This window comes from Triturus cristatus, chromosome 4_2, assembly GCF_964204655.1.
Source record: "Triturus cristatus chromosome 4_2, aTriCri1.1, whole genome shotgun sequence".
In the NCBI taxonomy this organism is placed as follows: domain Eukaryota; kingdom Metazoa; phylum Chordata; class Amphibia; order Caudata; family Salamandridae; genus Triturus; species Triturus cristatus.
In genome coordinates, this window is record NC_140586.1 from 932,277,676 (window position 1) to 932,297,979 (window position 20,304).

Consider the following 20,304-nt stretch of genomic DNA (forward strand, 5'->3'; position numbering starts at 1 on the left):
ACCCGCGACGTGCACGCTTGAAGTCCATCACGGCTATGGAAGGGGGCAAAACAGGACCTTCATCTCCGGCGTGTGGGGAAAGAGATTAAACTGTTCGGGCGCCATTCTGTGGTAAATAAAATATCACGCTCTCAGACTTTTAAATATTAACAATAGGATCATGCATAAAGCAAGAGGCTGAGTCTGTGGTATCAGATTCATAAAGGGCTTTATTCCAATAACTCGAGTCAAAGGGAGAATATCTCCATCACCAAAAAGGATCTGGACGGGGCTGAAAAGTATTCTCGATATTCTCAAAACATTATTCACAGAGTACAGTATATATACATTTCTCAATTGTACGTAAGCAAGAGAGCAAGAGAGAATGAGATAAGAGCATGTGGGCGTGTAAGTAGGCGTGAAGGTGGGCGTCCATGTGGGCGTCCACTTGATGATAAGGGGTAAATTGTCATGTGTGGGTGGATACCTGGAGATGATTTCGCAATGTCAGCAGAAATACTTGGCAGAGATGCGCGCTCAGCAGCATGACGTGTAATTGACGTGCAACTAGGGGGTGAAGGGGACTTGACATTTAGCTCTACATGTGGAGACAAAAGTCTGGGGTTATGTCAACCTAATCCCAAATCATATCTAATATCCTATGTTTAAAGAACTATGTTATCCACAAGGGAAGGGCTCTCGGACAGAATCTATTCTATACTGACTGTGTGTGTGTGTACAAGCGTCTAAGTGTCTACACTGAATGCGAGGGGATGGGAATATTCCATGGTGACAGGGCTATGAATTACTTGCATGAGGGCAGAGAAACCGGGCCTTTTGCTTGGTAACTGGAGGAATGTTTACTTAAGCTACTAGGCAGGAATGCATCGGCTGAGGGGGAAGCAGATAATTCGAAGGTGAAATACAGCTCTTGGCAGAGAATAGGCTGATGTCAGGCTTCGTGGGCCGCACAGAGAATGAGACAAAGTTCATGGTCACAGATGCAAGCTCAAGCTGAAGCTGTCAGAGGCAGAGAGCAGGGAAAGGCTTTGAGGACAGAATCGGGCCTACTTGCCTGAACTGTAAAAATGGAGTAACTTAGCCATATAAAGTCGGTGGCCTTTCATACTTAGGAATCGAATATCCAGCCCATTCATGGCGGATCTGACAGAGGACATGTTAACGGTGGACGCACATGTGTTTGCGTCTTCGAAACTGGAACTGGAGGAAACATACATGTACTTGTAACATGCATATAGAACCATATAGAACCGTTGGGGTCCAAGATAGGGGACATAACTGATCAGGGAAATCCACATTTCCACAGTCTGACCATTGTCGTGCCCTTCATTCTCCACCTTTCCATCTATTCTAGGGGCTCTAACAAGAACCTCCTCTGTCCGAATCCATTCTGTGAAGTCTTTTTCCCAGGTCTCTTTCTTCATGCCTCGCAGGTAGTGGCAATGTATAGCTATGCAGTGCTTGGACAGAAACATTCTTAGGGCTGCAAAGCAGCATCTCCTCTTGTTGCCCTTGTTTGTATGGACTATTGTTTGTAAACATAGCATAACAGTTAGCTGTGTAATATTCCCTGTTATAGGATGCAGCTTTGTCTTGACCTTCCACCCCACCCCCGTATCAAACTATGATCCTGCTAGTCTACATTATATGATAAAGTTTGCACCTACTTTTCTTTATTTATTTTTGTACATTTTTCTTAGCTTCGGAGTGGTCAGATAGGTCCTGTTAAGCTCATTAAATTGCACAAGTTTGAGTCTGGTGATGTTGGAGACTATCTTAACATTTAAGAATGCCTTTTACAGTCTGTGTATGTCTGTAGTTCCTGCTTGTCTGTTTCCCATTGTTGACTATGTACTGTTCTTCTTGCATCAGCCAGTTATATAGATTAAACTCTAGCTTTATCCCAGCTCTAGCATTGTGACCATCTTTTTTTTAGGTTTGTCCAGCCAAATGTTGTTTGCCACCCATACCAGTTTAGCATTTTAGCAACATTATTTTAATAATAAAGCATTCCACAGGGCCACAAGTCACAGCCCATTGTTAGACGTGAGCAATTATTTGTGCCTCTGAGTTTATAAATGCCTTACTAAAAGCAGTAGCACTCGGACACAATCCTAGCAGAATCCTTGGTCAGAGCTTTGCATGTGTGTTGTATCTGTATAGCACACACCAAGCCCAAATGCACTGGAGAATTGTACATGGTCAAAAACAAAGAAACAAACCACAAAAGATGAGTGGTAGTTGCGTTCTGAGAGAAGTGGACTGCTACTTCAATGTAGTAGAGTGTCCTTTAGAGGTGTGTTTTCAGCTCTTCCCTACGTTTTTGCAGTTTTGGGGCAACTAATGGATAGAGATTTTGGTACTTATCCTGGGTACATAGATAAAAAAAGGCCCGTTACCTTGTTTTTCCTTTTTCTTCATTTCTTTGTTTGTCAATACAATACAATACAATAATTTATTTGATTTAGTTCCCAACTGAGAACAACAAATAAGAGATTTTTAAAAACAACAAAATTACATCTATAACTAAAAAGCTTTGTATCATTCATCCTAATATAAATTTATAAAAAATGTAAACAAGTTATAACAGGTAAATTCATTAGGAGGTGATTTTAAAAGAGAAATCAAACTGTACATTTGCACAATTGCACTTTGTTTGGATTGGCTTTAAGAACCTCTTTTTAGCAGCAACGACTGTGGGGTTAGGGTATATGAACAGTGCATGCATCAAGTCTTGAACTCCTCCTTGACAGAGGTTGCATAGGCTTCCGAAATTTTTATATTGTGTCCAATTGCAAGTTAGGGATTTAAAAGGGAGAGTCCCAAATCGAAGTAAAATCCTGCATCTTCGGGCGCCGTGACTTAAAGTAAAAGTAAGATAGTGTTGCCTTTGCTTAAATTCCATTGAATCTGCATATGCCTTGTATAGTAACAGTTTTGAACAATGTAAAATGTCAAGATCATAACTTATTCTTGGCGCTGAGTGTTTTAAAAAAAAGTTTCAAGTGTGCCGGAGTCCAGGATTTCAGCAGGTCCACTGTACCTTCTGTTAACTTCAGTGCAAACGTTAGATTTTGATAAAAAACATATTTTGTAGATCCTGGATCAAGGATTTCCGATCTTAACAGTGCTCTTAGGGTTCCTGGTTCTGCGTGCAAGATGTTATATGCCCATCGTATTATGTTAGTAATTCCCTATCGTATGTACTGGTTAGCGAGAACTCGAGGCGCAGGGTTTGCACGGGCACAGCTTGAGACACATTAGTTAGTTTCCGAAGGCTCTGGCTTTCTTTAAGTTGTATTGAATGCCATTGACTTATTGGGATGTGTTCGAGAGCATATGAAAGAACAGATGGAATCTTTGTACTAAAAACTTGCAGAAGGGATAGAAAATGCCTGCGCCCGATAGAGGAGTACAGTCTTTGAAGCGCCCCAGTGTGAACATCTGCTTTATGGGCCAAGTACTGGAACGGGGAATGATTTTTTAAAGTTTGAGTAAAAATACGCCCCAAATAGGTGTATTCTTCCACTATTTCCAGTAATTTCCCTCCTAAGGTCCAGTTATAGTTTGTGTGTTTTTGTTTTCCTCGGAAAGGGACTATTTTTGTTTTTGCTATATTTTGGATTAAAAAATTCCTTTCAGTGTATATTGAAAGTGCGTCCAGATTCCTTTAAAGACCGAATGGAGTAAGGTCGAGAATAATCACATCGTCTGCGTACAGCAAGGTATACATTTTGGACAATGCTATTTTCAGTGGAAATTTATTTACCTGCATAGAGCAGCCCGGAAGATCACTGAGGTACAGGGAAATTAATAGAGGAGCTAAAAGACATCCTTGCTTTAGTCCATTTGATGTTTTAATTGGGGATGTGAGGCCATTTTCTTGCCCAAGTAACACTTGACACCAGGTTTCTGAATGTAGTGCAAAAATTATACGAAGTAGATTTTCTGGGATTCCCAATTTTTGTAGCTTTCGCCAGAGTGTTGGTCTGTCCACCCTGTCAAATGCTGTTGAGAAGTCAATGAAGGCAGAGTAGATGACCTCTGATTTCGAGACAACGTATTTATCGATTATTGCTTGAAGGATGGCTATATTATCACTTACAGAATGGTTTTTCCGGAACCCAGCTTGATTTATAGGTATGGATCCAGAAAGCCCACTCTTTGAGATGTTCCAGTACACTGGCCGCAAAAACCTTTCCTGGCGCATCCAGGAGGGCGATCTGTCTGTAATTATTGGGCAACAGCCGAGAGCCCTTCTTGTGAATTGGAATGATTATACTTCCTTTCTAGGAACTGGGGATTTTGCCAGTGACAAAGCAATAAGAAAAGAGAGGAGCTAAGAACAAGCTCCACTCCTTTGGATTCTTTTGAAGCACTTTTATCGGTATCGAATCTGGGCCCATTGCTTCAGATGGTCTTGCTTTTCTAATGATCAGTTCGATTTGGGTGGGTGAAGGAGCAAGATTATCAAGAGTAGTTACTCCGATCTTATCTGCTTGGGATTTCGTGCTTTCTGCCGTCTCGTTCTCCCTGTATAAACTTGTTAGATACCCTTCCCATTCTCTTGGAGGAACTGGTGCCGATTGTAAGGATTTTTTTTGTGCCCATTTCTTTTGCAATGAGGGCCCAATATTCACGCATGTTTTTTTGCTTAACCGCGATCTGGATGTCCATCCAGTTCTTATCCTGTTGCGCTTTTCTTTGCTTGTCTTTTGCCCTTCAATGACGATTTGTAAGTGTTTTAATTTCCATTTGTCTACTTTCAGAGTATTGTAAAAATTGCGCCCAAATTAATTTATTAAGGTTTGATGCATGTATATCCATATTTTTCTTTTTGTGTTTTCTTAAGTGATATTTACGTTGGTTAAAGAATCCTTGCAGACATTCCACCAGTTTCTTTAGAGTAACTTCAAACTTTGTTATTGGGTCTTTAAGGACTGAATTCTGAAGTATTTGCACTAGTGTTTTCCTTATTTTGTCATTATCAAATATTCAGGTATTCCAGATGAGACGTCCTTGCCCCTGATTAACCTGTGCTGGACTTTGTGAGAACATATTGAGACCTATAGAGCTAGGTGAGTTTTAAGCTTGCATGATCAATGCCCTGGTTGAGGTTGATGCTCAAGTGTAATAGTCTCCTAAACAAATCCAGGCTACATATCATGTAATCTAGTATTGAGGAGCTAAAGATGCCTTTTCTTGTAGGGGCTGCCGGTATGTCACCTTCGATGTTACCATTTAAGATGACTCCATTGATAGCTGGGAGCGAGGAAAGTATCTCTTTCCCTCGTTATCAGCTTTTATTCCTGCGGGAAAGGGTAGGGGTAGATATTGGCGGGATCTCTTCTTGTTGTCCATAATCCCATTTCTCCAATAGATCATTGGAGATTTTCCCATTGAGGTCACCTGTTAGGAGTATTGACGGAAATCCTTGATTTTCTACCACCTCTTCTATTTCCTGGAGTATTTCGCACATAGGAGGTTCGAATTTGGGGCCGGGCGGAATATATAGATTAAAGATAAGTAAATCATTTGGTATGCCCGTTTGCTCGTGCTGGCACTTGATCTTAATACATTGACTATTCGGTGACTTCATGGGTATGATCTCCTGATCCCAGAGAAAGTCTTCACTAAGAAGTACTGCAAGTCCGCCTTTGGCGTGACCCCGGCTAACTGGTTCTGCTGGGATGTCGTATACAATGTATTTGTCTAGATAAAAGGTTGTGGTTGACCATGTTTCCTGGAGTGCCACGATATCGGGTCGTCTTCCAGTATCATTGCGATTTTCTCCTGACTTTTCCCCGCTATATTCCAGGTGACAATGCTCAAACCTTGGCTAAAGAGGGAGTATGTTCGCCCTTCCCTGTTTATTACTATTTAAGTTCTCCGCAATCCAGGACCAATGCTTTGCCTCTGTTTTTATCTCTTCCTTAGGTATGGATTTATTCCAAATTTTTCTTTCTCCATTCCTAATCGAGTTAGTTAGTTCTTGTTTGGGAGTACTTATTAAGTCAGTTAAACCATTATAGACTTGAGCGGGTAGATGATTTTTAATGATCTCTTTAAAGGGGTTCCGGTTATGGAGTCCCTTATTGGTGGTTGCTGTGACATCGTATCCATTTTTAAACAAGATTTCTCTTTCATGTAGAATGTTTCCCGGGATCACCGGGGACAAATTCTACTACAGCCACCGTGGTTTCAGATTTTAACGGAAAAACTACCAGTTTCATTTCTGTGCTTGAGAAAGTTTGAAGCGGATGTATCTTTTGAATTAGGTTCGTAATTCGCACCCGATTGAGTTGATCATTTCCAGAAGGGAATAGATCAGTAAACTCCAAAAAGCGTGATTGAATCTGTTGTTCGTAAGGTTGGTCTGTCGTTTGAATCGGTACTGGATGAACCGGTTTAACTTGACTTATGCCGGGTTGAAAGTTCCCTGCCAAGGGATTTAGGATGTTAGTAGTCTCTTTAGTTTGTATGCCGTTCTGCACCATGGTAGAATGGTTTGAATTATTTTTCGATGACTTATCACTTTTGGTTATTTGATTATCCAGTGATGGAGAATATAAAAATTTTAACAGACGTGGTTTTTGCTTTGCAAATCTTCTCATTTGTCTTTTTTTCAGCCTTTTCCTTATATTCTTGTTTTCTCGCTTTTCCTTTTTTGGTGAAGTTATCTTCAAAGATGTTGGGGATAGAAGGTCGGAGCTTTTACTTCTTTTTTTTTGGTTTCAATTATAGGCGAATACTTAATTTGTTTAACAGTCTGATAAAAGATTGGATAGTATGGTCTAGCCAAATTTAGAGCTTCATTATTGTCTACTTCCACAAATAGATTTTTGAGCGAAAACACTTGAGTGTTCTCCACCTTTTTTTGATTTTTGTCCCCCGTTTGGGTTGATGCTTGCTTCTTTAATATTCCTGCTTCCTTTGTAGAGGTATCCTTATGATAATGGTAATGATGGGGAGACTCGGGTTTTCTAATTCCTTTGCAAGATGGTGATTGGCACGTACACTGTTGCTTCCTCTTTATTTCTACAAGGTATTGTAAAATACCTAATTGTTTGTCCAACAGCTGGTCAGAGTTATCCATCATGTTCCCCAAGAAGGTGAGAATTGATTCAAGGATTTTTTGCAAAGTGAATAACGCGTTTGATACAGGGATCTGGCAATTTGGAGATTGTAAGTGCCTTGTAGAAAAAAATTCTGGTGATTGGGAGAAGTTCCCGAATAAAATTGGTGATTTTTGAGGGGTACTATTTACAATTTCCGCTTCTCTAAGCTCTCGACTCGGGAGAGATACAATAATGTCCGGTAAAGTGAAATCTGTTGCAGAGATTTGATGAGATTTTTGTTCCGGATGAAGTTTAGAAGTTAATTTAGGAATTATTTCCTGATCTTGCAATACTTCACTTTGTTCCAGGTCTTGAACTATATTAATAATATTAATAATAGCTTTGTCTCCCTTAAGTTTTTTTTTTTTGTGGTTCCTTTAAATCTATCAAATGGACTTTGGTGGTATTACTAACGTTCTGCGCATTTCCTTGGGTGTGCACGATTCCTTACTCATTAAGTTCAGACTCTTTGCCAATAACGCAATTTTTTCCAAAAATCAATGATATTTCCACGTTCCTTACCACACGTCCTATGGGATCCTTCTTTCCTGCATTAATTCATGTGGCTTGCTGTGTTCCGAGTCTCTTCATATATATGGTGCGAGATCTTAATTTTTTGTAAGCCATACTGAATCTAAGCAGATACTGTAGTGTTGTTTTTTTTTTTAAATGAAATACACTGTTAACAGGTTTTTTTTTTTGTTTTTGTTTTTTTTTTTGTTTTTTTTTTTTACTTCCGATGGTACAAAGTAAAGTTGGATGTTAACCTTTCTAATTGAAAAGGTGCACTTTTTAGATATGAGAAAAGACTCACGTGGCTCCTGCCGCTGTTATAGATGGATTTGGTGGCTCCTGTGCAACTCTGGTGCAGCTAGGTAGTTGCAGACGGCTCCTGCCGTGTTGCTTGAAGTCAACGTTTGTATCCGAGAAAGTGATTTCCTCGTCCTGAGGTCTACAGCCTTCGAGTGCCTTTAAGTGCCACTTCTGCCTACTGGGCCGCCGCCTGTGCTGCCTTGCTGCCTGAATAGCAATCCTGCCGTCCCGGCTCAGCTTGGCTTGGCTGCCCTCACAGTGCCAGCAATAGCATGCAAGCAAGCAAGCTTAGCGGCTCGCGTTTCAGTGATTCTCCGCCGCTCACCGCCCCTCTGCCTCTGCTGCTTATGAAGACGAAAAACAGACAAACGGGCAGAGCGTTTCTCCCGGCTCGTGGTTCAGCGCTTTCAGCGGTTTAGCGTTTTTGATCCCCCGCTCCGCTTCTTTGTCTGTTGGTGTCCTGGCTACTGTTGTACTGTAAGCCACTGGGCATGGTGTGCTTGTCAACCACTTAAGCTGTAACGAATGCAGATGGTTTTCAGAGTTTTGCAGACCAGGAAGAAGAGCCAGTGTCAGGCCCTTGATGTAGCACTATTTGCATATGGCCAAGTCTAAACTGGGGTGGCATGGTGAGCAAAACTATGATGGATTTAACCCAGATCTCTTGACTGGGGGTGAATGTTTTGATTTGTTCTACATTCCGTCTATCAATTGTGTGTCTTTTGCTTTCTCGCCCTAAGTGTGCCGGGTATGCCCAGACGTGGGACCCGGGCTCACTGTGCCACTGGAATCAAGCTATCCTGGCTGAAGAGGGGTGAAACCCCAAAACCGGTCCTAGAATGCTTGTTTCCAGTCCAGGGAGGACCTGGCTTGGCAGTTCGGGCTGAACTGTTCCCATGAGGCACAGGGTGAAGACTGATTTGCATATGGCCAGGTCTAAACTGGGGTGGCATGGTGATCAAAATAATGATGGATTTAACCCAGATCTCTTAACTGGGGGTGAATGTTTTGATTTGATCTGCATTCTGTCCATCAATTGCATGTCTTTTGCTTTCTCCCCCTTGATGTAGCACATCATGTTTTATGATGCACTTAAGTTGAACCGGTGTTGAGTCTTAGAAGCCTTAGAGCAGGGTGTTGCTGCCATCCCAATGCAAAAGTAAAAGGGCATGAACAGCTCTTCAGAAGTCTGCTTTTAGGAAGGATTGTTTCAGTTTTTCTAGTATAGCAAGCTGGTGCAAGGTTGTTTTAGTTTTGCTTGCAAGCTAGGCTGGTGTCATGGGTGAATCAAATGACTTGGTGATGGGTTAAACCTAGAATTTGACCTGCTTTTTTGGGTCATATTGTTAAGCCAATGTTGAACTTGTTGTTTTGGTGTTCCCGCTGATATGATGGAGCATCAGGTAGGTACTGGGCATTCATTTCTGGAGCCCTAATTAGATCATAGAGGTTTCAGTAAAATAATTTTTGTTTACTTTACAGGGAATATAGAGAAATATTAATGGGTAATCAGCAAATAACCGGATTTCAAATCTGGTAATACAGCAGCTAAAGGCACATTGCATGTAGCACATTGATGTACAACCCTAAATATTGCAAATGGAAAAATCAAGATGAAATGATTGAACGTGCATTGAGCCTATTCCTGAAATTGTCAAAAAGAATACTCTTCACAGGCCATATTTGTGGGAATATCATTACTGTGCAGAAATGTTTTTTGGGTTCAAGTAATCAAATAGAGTATTCCATTGTATTGCATAAGTAAGAAGACCATTAAAATATACTGCGCTACTGGTTTCATACGTTGTTGGTTAATGAAGTATTTCATAGTGATATATTTCTAGTTACTAGATCAAGTTCAGCCTTGAGTATTCATGAAGTTTTAATTGGTGTACCAAAAGATCTGCCAGTCTGCTCATTTTACTGATAAATGTATTTATGCATTGTTCTATATTTACATGAACTCCGGGTGGATTGACAGTGATTTGTTTTAAATCGAAAAAAAGAAAATTACAAAGCTAATGTGATTATTCTTTTAATTCTGCAGGTGATGGATGCAGGATCAGGAAAAAATACAAATTGTGTTGAATTTACTGAAGGACCAAAACAGAGGAAACTGATAAAACACATGATATCTAAAAAAAGAATGTGCCCTTGAAGTCAAGTAATTATCCAATACTGTCCAATTAAAAAACTGGACAATTTAGATGCCAGAAAAGAAAACTTAAACTATGAAAAGTCTTAAAGCACAAAATTAAGGAAAACAGTAGTCAAGAGAACTGGCCGGCATTCTTGAACAAACATGGCTTTTGTAAATTATATTTCTTATACTATATTACTTGTAAAACTAGTATAGTTTAGTTCCAACGGGACATTGTCAATCTCTTGAATACAAATGAAGAAGAAAAAATGTCAGTGCACTATAAATGAGGATGTTTTCAGTAATGAGGGCCACCTCATTGTCCAGCAAAGAACACCTACAGGCAGAAAACGTTATATTCATGTTACGTGTGGGAAACACATGAACATTAAGGAATTCCTTATCCGTGAGAAACCATATGTGTGCTCAGAATGTGGAAAAGGCTTCAGTCATGAGATATATCTTACTGAACACCAGAGAACCCATACAGGTGAAAAACCATTTCAATGTGGCAAATGTGGAAAAAGCTTCAGTCGGAAGGGAACTCTTAATATGCATGAGCGAACACATACAGGTGAGAAACCATATCATTGCACTGAATGTGGCGAAAGCTTTTGTTACAAGACAACGTATACAGTTCACCAGCGAAAACATACAGGTGAAAACCCCCATCAATGCAGTGAATGTGGGAAAAGTTTCAGTTTGAAGCAAGGTCTTGTTATGCATGAAAGAACACATACAGGCGTGAAGCCTTATCCATGCTCCGAATGTGATAAAAGCTTTCGTGAACAGAAAGCATTTATTTACCACCTGAGAACGCACACGGGTGAAAAACCATATCATTGTAATGAATGTGGGCAGAACTTCAGAGAGAAAGGAAAACTTAACATGCATCAGAGAACACATACAGGAGATAAACCTTATAACTGTGCTGAATGTGGAAAAATCTTCAGGCACAAGGCCAGTCTTAAAATTCACCAGAGAACTCATACAGGTGAAAAGCCGTATCGATGTAGTGAATGTGGGAAATGCTTCAGTACTAAGAGAAGCCTTAATACACATGAAAAAACACATACAGGTGAGAAACCGTATCATTGCACAGAATGTGGGAAAAGCTTCAGTGAGAAAAGAAATCTTAGTGTTCATGAGCGAACACATACTGGTGAGAAACCTTATTGCTGTACTGAATGTGGGAAAAACTTCAGTCGGAAGGATAAACTTCTCATGCATGAGAGAATACATACAGGGGAGAAACCTTATCAGTGCAGTAAGTGTGGGAAAAGTATACGTTTTAAGGTAAATCTTGCTGTACATGAGAGAACACATACGGGTGAGAAACGTCATCAATGCGCTGAATGCCAAAAAAGCTTCAGCAGCAAAGCACATCTCATTATTCACCATAGAATACATACGGGTGAAAAACCTTTTCATTGTGGGCAATGTGGCAAAGATTTCAGAGAGAAGAGAAATTTTACAAGACATGAGAGAACACATACGGGTGAGAAACCTTTTCAATGCACTGAATGTGGGAAAAGATTTGGTCGCAATTGCCATCTTACTTCACACCAAAGAAGACATTCAGGCGATCAAATCAGATGAATGCAGGTTCTGCTGAAAAGAACTGGAAACTGTGTTTCTTATCTTCTTGTTTGGATTGATACTACCTCTAAATCATGACCAATAGATATATTTATTTGTAGGAGCTACATCAAATTATCTGTCCCAAGTAACCAACTTTATTTACGGAAATTTGGAAGCGGTCCTAAGTTAGTTTGATATCAATGGATATTAAAGTCTTTGGTTTCCTGACCTGCAAATATTTATGATTGTGTTAACCGACTTTGATTTTTGGCCAAGATTATGAATTAAATCGACATCACATGAGTCATGGACCTGCCAAAAACAGGATTCTATTTTAAGCTGAATATAATCTATTATATATGTAATGTTAAACTGTACTTTATTACTCAAAATAGGAATCTTGCTGAATGCTTATGACTATCTAACATAAAGTAATTCATTAAAGACACTTCATAACCTCCACTGAACCAATGCACAAACACATGGAAGGTGAAATATGCAGAGGCTTTTGAGGGTCTAACCAAGGACTGAAAAGTTTCTAAACAAACCTACATGTTTATTTTTCTGTAGATAGGTGAACGTACATTAACAAGTGTATTCCCATTTGGAGAGCAATCCCCTGGAATACCGCCAGCCATTCAGTGGAAGATTGGAAAAACAAACGTTTGACATTTGAAACCTAGTCACGCTGAATAAAACGTGCAAATTCCATGAAATCTTATATTGATGCATTTTCAATACAATACCAGTAAGCACTTGCAATGTATAATGCACTGTACTCTCATATAGATGTATTACATGTGATAGCAGGATAAAAGAGCATTAATAATACAACTGCAAAAGTGATTTGTAATACAATTAAGAAAGCAAGATAATATGCCCACTGTTTGTACTGTGAGAGAAATGAAACTTTGTAGAACTGGTATTGTAATTGATGATTTACCACAAAATGTCATTAATTTACTTTACTTCTAATGAAGAAATAAATAAAATGATTGGAAGACCAGTACACACTGATCATCATGAATGGTGCCTCATTACATGCTTGATTAATGCATTAATATATTGGTATATTTATGTATTGGTATATTTCTTTACTTAACATGATATACGAATATTCATTTGGGAATGGTATTTGTTTCGCTCATCAGGTCTTCTTTGTTCAATGTGTTTTTGCTAACTCGAGACAGTCATGGAGTCAACATTCATCCTACATTACATGAATTTACTTCTTTACTTTTGAGAGGAATGCTGCCGTGCTCAGTCTAATCACCCCCTGAAGCATATTGTTAAGTGGTTTTGGTTCCTATTTTGGTTGGCAATATGAATACTTAAAAAAATATTATTGCTGCAAATACAAACTCAGTAATATATTGATTGGCTTATGGTGATAAAGAAATGATATTGATACACATTTATATAATACATTTATCATTCACTGCTGGTGTTCTGCAGCCTCAGTAAGTGTAGCACTCCAACTGGATAACTAAGCACTCCCTTTGTTCTCTTGACACTTAAGCAGTGGCTACGGTCAAACAACCAAGGGGTTGCTCTAGGTGGGTCTTAGGTTTGAAACACATATACAATATGACAGTAAACACACACACACAATAATTTCACAGTGCAGTCACATCTATTGCTTTTAGAAGCCTTATTTACGCACAGAACAGGTTGAGCAGTTAACCTGATAACAGAAATATGCAGAGTCTTCTAGAGCTGACAACTGATCTCAGAAAGGTTGCTACTGCTTAGGAAATTAAAACACATATCTGGTATGTGAACTCTTATGCTAAGAACACTGGTAGGTTATCAGGGCACTTCCTTATTAGTTCAAGAATCTATCTACTAGTAACCCGAGTAATATGCCATATATCTGATTGTCAGTTAGTGTGTGTGTGTGTGTGTGTATATATATATATATATATATATATATATATATATATATATACACATACACACTATCTCCTACTGGCGATAGCAAGTAGGTAGTTATAGTTAGGACCAACTTGTCCCATAGACAAAGCATATTTTGGTTTGCTAATAACTTTGGCGCCATTTGAATCTTCATGAAATGATCAAAACTACTGTACCCATTATTTCATATGCTGCCTGGAAAGTTTCGGGGTGATTCGTCAAGTAGGGGCACAAAAAAGGGGAGGTCCCAATACGCTTTTTCCCCAAGCAATGTCTATGGGGATTTTGTAGTTTGTAGACATGACTACAGCCCGAACTGCTGAACAGAATTACACCAAATTTTGCAGAAAGGTAGATCCTGGTCTACAAAGAGCCCTTCTTGTATTTTTGGGTAAATTTGCTCAGCAGTGTGAGTTTTCAAGGAAAGAAAGATATCTAGAGAATCGGATCCTTCGCTGATCCATCTGTGGATCTGAGCAAAAAGTAGGGCTCTGATTGGCTGGCCGCAACCTGACAGGAGTGTTGCGGCTGCCATTTTCTTTGTCACTTGGCCCGGGGAACGGAATAAATATTGCGACCTCATAGGACACATGAAGGTGTCTCTCAGGGACTCATCATGGGCAAACATTTGCCCAAAATATTTCTTTTGAACCTATCTGCAGATCTCCTGCAGCTGTGACACCCAGTGTAACTTTGCGATGGATCTGCAGATTCAAAGCACAATTAAAAAAAAAAAAAAACACACACACATCAAAGCGTGGGGCTGTGTGCATGTGGGGGGTGCTTCGCCGTAGGGGCGTATGGTAATTATAGATTACATTGTGTTAAAAAAACAATTGGGAGACAGAATATTGATGAAGCGTCTAAAATGGCGCAATTAAACCTACTTTAAGATGGAGGATCGGTGTAGCTAACGGGTGCCCCACTCTTCTTAATGCAATATGGCTTCTGAATGTTTCACAGTGCTAATAAGTCTTGGCACTGTGATTCAGTTGGATTATAGTGCCAAAAACTTCTGTGATTATAATCTGTGTAATGAAAAATTTCCTAGCTAACGTAAAGGAAAGTTTCAATTCTATTAAAGACACAGGCGAGGATTAGGCTTTGTCTCTCTTCACCTTATTATAATTAGATTACTCCAGCAGCCATTTTAAGTTTGTAAAAGATCATCAAAAAAACTAAGTCTCCCAAGAACAAAAGGGAGTGACATCAACATATTCCAACCAATGATAGTACAGTCCGTTATATAACATCCCGTGTAGTCCTTCTAGATTCTTCTTTCTTCCTGCGACGGCTGTCAATCGCCATTTGTGCTGTTCCTGTTTGTTAGAATCTGCCCCTGCAACAAAGGGATACCCATTACTTGCTACCGTAAAGAAATTTAATTTCAAGTATCATAACACAACAAGATTCAAAATTCTAACAACAGTATCAATCAAAACAGATTTTCACTTCATAAATCATTTCATAATACCATCAACTTTTCTCCAATAAAGGGAAAGGGAGAATTTTTCCAAGAATTCTTAGGGAGGGCTAATCCTCGCCTCCGTGTCCTTAATAGATTTGAAGCTTTCCTTTACGTTAGCTAGGAAATTTTTCATTCTATGTCAGGACCCGGAGGCGAGGATTAGGCCAGTTCAAAGCTTATCCACTACCACGCTTGCCAGAGAGGAAACCAGTAATAATGAAAGGTCTTGATGGTGGAGTCATTTGACCAGTCTGCCGCATTGAGGATATCCTCAAGGCGAGCTCCTAGACAGAATGCCTTTGAGGCCATGGCCCCTCTGACTGAGTCGGCTCCAAAACTGGAAGTATAAATCCCTGCTTCTTGCATGACCCACCTGACCCATCTGGCAATCGTAGGAGATAAAACCACTTTGGGAGGTTTGGTGAGTGCAATTTGCAATTGTTTCTTCCCATGAGAGCGGAGTTCTTCAGTCATAACTTCATAAGCCTTAATAGTGAGAACTACACATAATTTAGGATTTCCTCATAAAGCTGGGTAACACACAGATGTAGAATTAGACTTCATTCTGTGAGAAATCTGAAACAAAACCCCTGCCCGGTAAACACTCTACCTGTTATTTCCAGGGCTCGGACATCCGAAACTCTGTGACAGGATAACAGACATCGAAGCAATGCCAATTTTGCCGACCGTTGTTTTCTGGACAGATATTATGAGGCCAAGATTGAAATAAGGACAGGACCTTGTTAACATCACATAAGGATGTGTACTTGGGTTCAGGTGGAACTGAAAGCCTAATTCCTCTTAACAGTTTTCTGGCCAATGGATGTTCCCTGACTGGGTGACCATCCACATGCAAATGACCTGCCGAAATTGCTGCTCTGTAAGTATTGATCGATTGATAAGCGAAACCCTGGGCAGCCAGACTCGCTAGGAAGTTTACCACATGGACAACATCTGCCCCCAAGGGATCAGTTTGGTGTTGATGACACCAACATAACCATTGCAACCAGGCGGAGTTGTATTGTCTGTTTGTATTATCTACCCAGGCCTTAACGGGCAAGGAAGAAGCCTTTGTCGAAAAACCTGCGATTTGCCAACATCGCCTGTAACCCTCCAGGCCATAAGACGAAGAGATCCGGCTAGGACCAGCGGGTGAGGATCGTCTTGTGGATACCGGAGAAGATCTGGAAACTGGGGTAGAGGGATTGGAAAATCCCATGAAATTTCCATCATCACTGGAAACCAGACTTGAGATCTCCAAATTGGGGTTATCACCACTACTTCTGCCTGCGTATCTGTGCGGTCAACCTGGTTATCATGGAGAAGGGGGGAAATGCATACGGTTGTTCCTTGCTCCAATCCTGTAGGAAGGTGTCCAAGGCTGTGGATCTGGCCTCCAGCTGCAATACCTGTTGAGCTGGAAGTCCAGCCGGAACGCAAATAGCTCCATAGAGAAAGGACCCCACCTGTTCTGGATTTGTCGTAAGACCTGTGGATTCAACTTCCACAGGCTGACATCTATCCATGGCGAGAGTGGCAGTCGGCTACCTGATTGGAGCTCCCAGGAAGATGCTCCGCTGATAAGGAGATTTGATTGGTGAGACAATACTCCCAAAGGGTTCAGGCTAGGTCCGACAGTGTCTTTGACCTCGGCCCTCCTAGGTGATTGACGTAGCCTACTGCTGCCACATTGTCCATTTTGAGGAGTACGGAACACTTCACTTTGTTTGGTCCCAACACCGAATCGGGAAGGATCCCGCCATCAACTCCAAGCATTTGATGCGCAGAGAGAAATCCCCACAACGCGCGCCCTATCCGGAACCGCTGGCGTCTGACTCTATTATGAGGTCGGGTTGAGAGCCGAAAATCGCTCTGCCATTCCAGACTTCCATGTGGCTTTACCACCAACCCATCTCTTCTTTCGCTTCGGGCGAGAGAGGAATCATCTGTGAGTAAGACAGACCTTTCCGAAGATGTTAGATTTTCAAACATTGCAGGATCCTGTAGTGGAGAGGACATGGAAAATGTGCTTGGATAGAGGACGAAAGAAGTCTCACTATCCTCGCCAGTTGCCGAAGTGACACGTGGGACTTGGATATTGTCCTCCGCAACTCGTGTCGAATTTTGGACAGTTTTCTCGTTGGTAGACTGAGAGTTGCCTCGATTGCGTTCACCACGAAAACCAAAAATTCCATCGATTGTGATGGGACCAGAGCTGACTTGCTCTAGTTTATTGCAAAGCCTAAAGACTCCAGCAAATCTATTGCCGTCTGTAAATGTTTGGAAAGTCGAGCTGGGCATTGATCCATAAGCAGGATATCGCCGAGATAAAAAATAAGTATCATCCCTCCAACCCGTAAATGTTCGATAACCGACTTCATCAGCTTGGTGAAACACCAAGGAGCTGAGGAGAGACCGTGCAGAAGGGCGGTGAATTAAAAAACGTGGGTCTCCCAGCAGAGCTGTAGGAATCGTCTGTGCGGGGAAAAATGGCCCTGCCAAATAGGCGTCCTTCAGATCTAGGCGGACTATCCAATCGGAGATTTGGAGCAGGTCTCGCAGGATAGAATACCCTCCATTTTGAAATAACGATAGAGTAGCCAAGAGTTGAACTCCTTGAGATTGATGACCGTGCGCTGTCCGCCGTCCCTCTTTTCCACTAGGAAAATGTTGCTGACGAAACCCCAAAGGTGAATTACTGAATGAGCTATTGTCCTTTTCTGCAAAAGACTGTCCACTTCCTAGCCCACCAGCGTTCTCTGTTCGGGTTGAAAAAACAAAGGAGTGGGTGGATGAGATTGGGACGGGGTTCCATAAAACCCAAAGTGTAACACCCATGCATCTGAGGATAGCTTCCTCCAGTTCCACTGAAAAAGGGACAACCGCCCACCGATGGAAATTCCCATAGAATCCTGAATTCTCACCTTGAGTATTGTTGAAGTTGCCTCTTTGGCCGCCTCTGCTCCCCGACGACGGGGGTAGGATTTGGTTTGATAGAAATTCCCAAATTTGCCGGGAACCTGCCAGTGGCCACACAAATTCTCTTGGGCTATCGTCCCCGCCTCCGATGCGGAGAGCTCCCCCAGCTTGGGGTCAATCTTATTGAGGAGTGACAGACGTCTCTCCATGGAGATCGTGCAGTTTGCGTTCCCCAGAAATATTATAGCCCTCTGGGCCCAGTTAGACCATACCTCTGGGGATATGAGGGAGCCGGAGGCCTTGGCGTCCTCTGCTATATCCATGATTTTTGCCAGGGGGCCGGCGACATCCAGGAGCTTATCCTGGCATGAGCTCCAGGAGCGATCAATCCCTTTTATAGGATCGCGTACAAATTTAGCGAGAAAAGTGGCCATTTAGGGATCTATCTCCGGTGTTGTGGCCACTTTCCCCTCCAGGATGGGACGGGGACACTCTCCTTTGAGACAACCCCTCACCTCTTTATCTAGAGGCTTCCTGAGCCGACTGACCATGTAGGCCGCCACTTTGGGAGACGGACACAATTCTACTGATCTAGGGTGCAGGAGGTCATCTGCGCCACCGCCCTGAGGATGGATGCGCCCATGACCTCGCAAAACTGGTCATCTATAGGAAGGTAGGTAACCTCCTCTTATTCCATGTAGTCTCCAGCTTCCTCATATTCCATGAGGATTAAAATTAATTAAGGGAAGATAACCACGTAAACTGAGGGGTTTAGAGTCTTAAAGACCAATTAAATTAGTGCAAGTCTTTAAAGACAGATAACTGCAGGGACTGCCCTCTTATGTTTCTGTGGGGTAAAAGTGCCTGGGGTGTCCCTTTTTTTATGAATAAATGAGTACCCTGCAGGGTGTTTTCCCTTCAGGCACTGGCTCGTGTAATTTAATCACTACGCGAGTGCAGAAACAGCTGACTATATATTTTAGCAGCTCGCGTGTGACCCTGTCAGTTTCAGACTCTTTGGACGCGCAAGCTCTCTACACCTTCCCCCGCGTTTGCCAATTGCAGCCAGAACAGTGTGTCAGCTTCAAAGACAGAAACTGACGTGTTCCAGCAGTAGAGGACGCGCTCTGTGCTTATTCAACAACACGGGCCCCCTGACGGTCGGAAGGCCGCACCGTGTCACGAGCCTCAATAAAAATCAGCTGCGTAGGAGCAAGGGCTCCCATGTCGATAATGACACAAGTATACAACAATTAAGAGCGGCTGCGGAGAGGGAAGCTCCCGCAGCGCTCACATTACCACATAAACAAAACAGAAATAACTTACACTATCTGATTGCTGCTGGAGCAGAGAAGAAAGCGGAATCTAGAAGGACTACACGGGATGTTATATAATGGACTGTACTGTACTTTCATTGGTTGGAATATGTTGATGTCGCTCCCTAGTGTTCATGGGAGATGTAGTTTTTTTTTAATGATCTTTTACAAACTTAAAATGGCTGCTGGAGCATCCTAATTATAATAAAGTGTAGCGAGACAAAGCCTAATCATTCCGGGTCCTTACATTGAATTGAATTAACTGTAATATCAAATTAACCTTTTTTTCTTTTTTGTATACTACTCATACATGCGTAACCTGCCTATACAAATATGGCCGACAGTTTTTCTTCCAAATTTTATGTCCTACATCTATGTCTAGAAAAACAAAAGAAACTGTGTATTTAAATGCTGAGTAATTACATTGTTTATTGTGAGCAAGGCTCAGATGACTTGAAACACATTGATTCTATCTTTTGCTGAATAAATCTTCCAAAAGGAACAGCCGGAGTGCTGAGCTCTTAAACTAGGAAAGAGGCTGAAACATTTAGAAGTGCTCTGGCGTGCGCGTCCTGCAGTGTGCGCCGGCTTCCGTGTTCTTGGAGTTGTGCCTTGAAAGTGGGCGATTTGAGACGCAGTGAACCCGGAATGCGATAACCTCTTTAGAAGACATTATCCACAGGAGGATACAAAATGCGGAGGGACTGAAAACCGCAAGTACCACAATACATCTGGGTAACCCATCTGGGCGTCCACTAGGGGGCGAGCAGTATAAGAACTGGTGATTGATTTGTTGTTTTTTTTGCCCCTCATTTAATGTCTCGGCTTACCTCCGAAGAAGATCAATGCTGATCACAACATGTAAGGACTTTGCCGGAAATTCATTAAAGGGATTGGAATCGCTGTGGAGTGTGGCTGTCTCCTTTTCCCAGGAAGAGGTGTTTGTTGTAATATATATATTAGGAAAGTGCCCTCTTTTTGCATGGTTGCCCCCACTTTTTGCTAAACTGCTGATGTGCTGTGACTGAGTGGGCC

The 20,304-nt window shown here is 41.5% G+C and overlaps 1 protein-coding gene across 1 annotated transcript in view; it reads left to right on the forward strand.

The window, feature by feature from the left end:
• LOC146838947 (uncharacterized) overlaps positions 1 to 20,304 on the forward strand; it is a 254,203-nt gene that overhangs the window by 78,715 nt on the left and 155,184 nt on the right. Inside the window, exon 3 of the mRNA XM_085599990.1 lies at positions 9,979 to 11,661. Within this exon, the coding sequence (XP_085456116.1) occupies positions 10,327 to 11,661 (1,335 nt within the window). The 5' untranslated portion in view covers positions 9,979 to 10,326. The remainder of the gene's footprint in view (positions 1 to 9,978; positions 11,662 to 20,304) is intronic.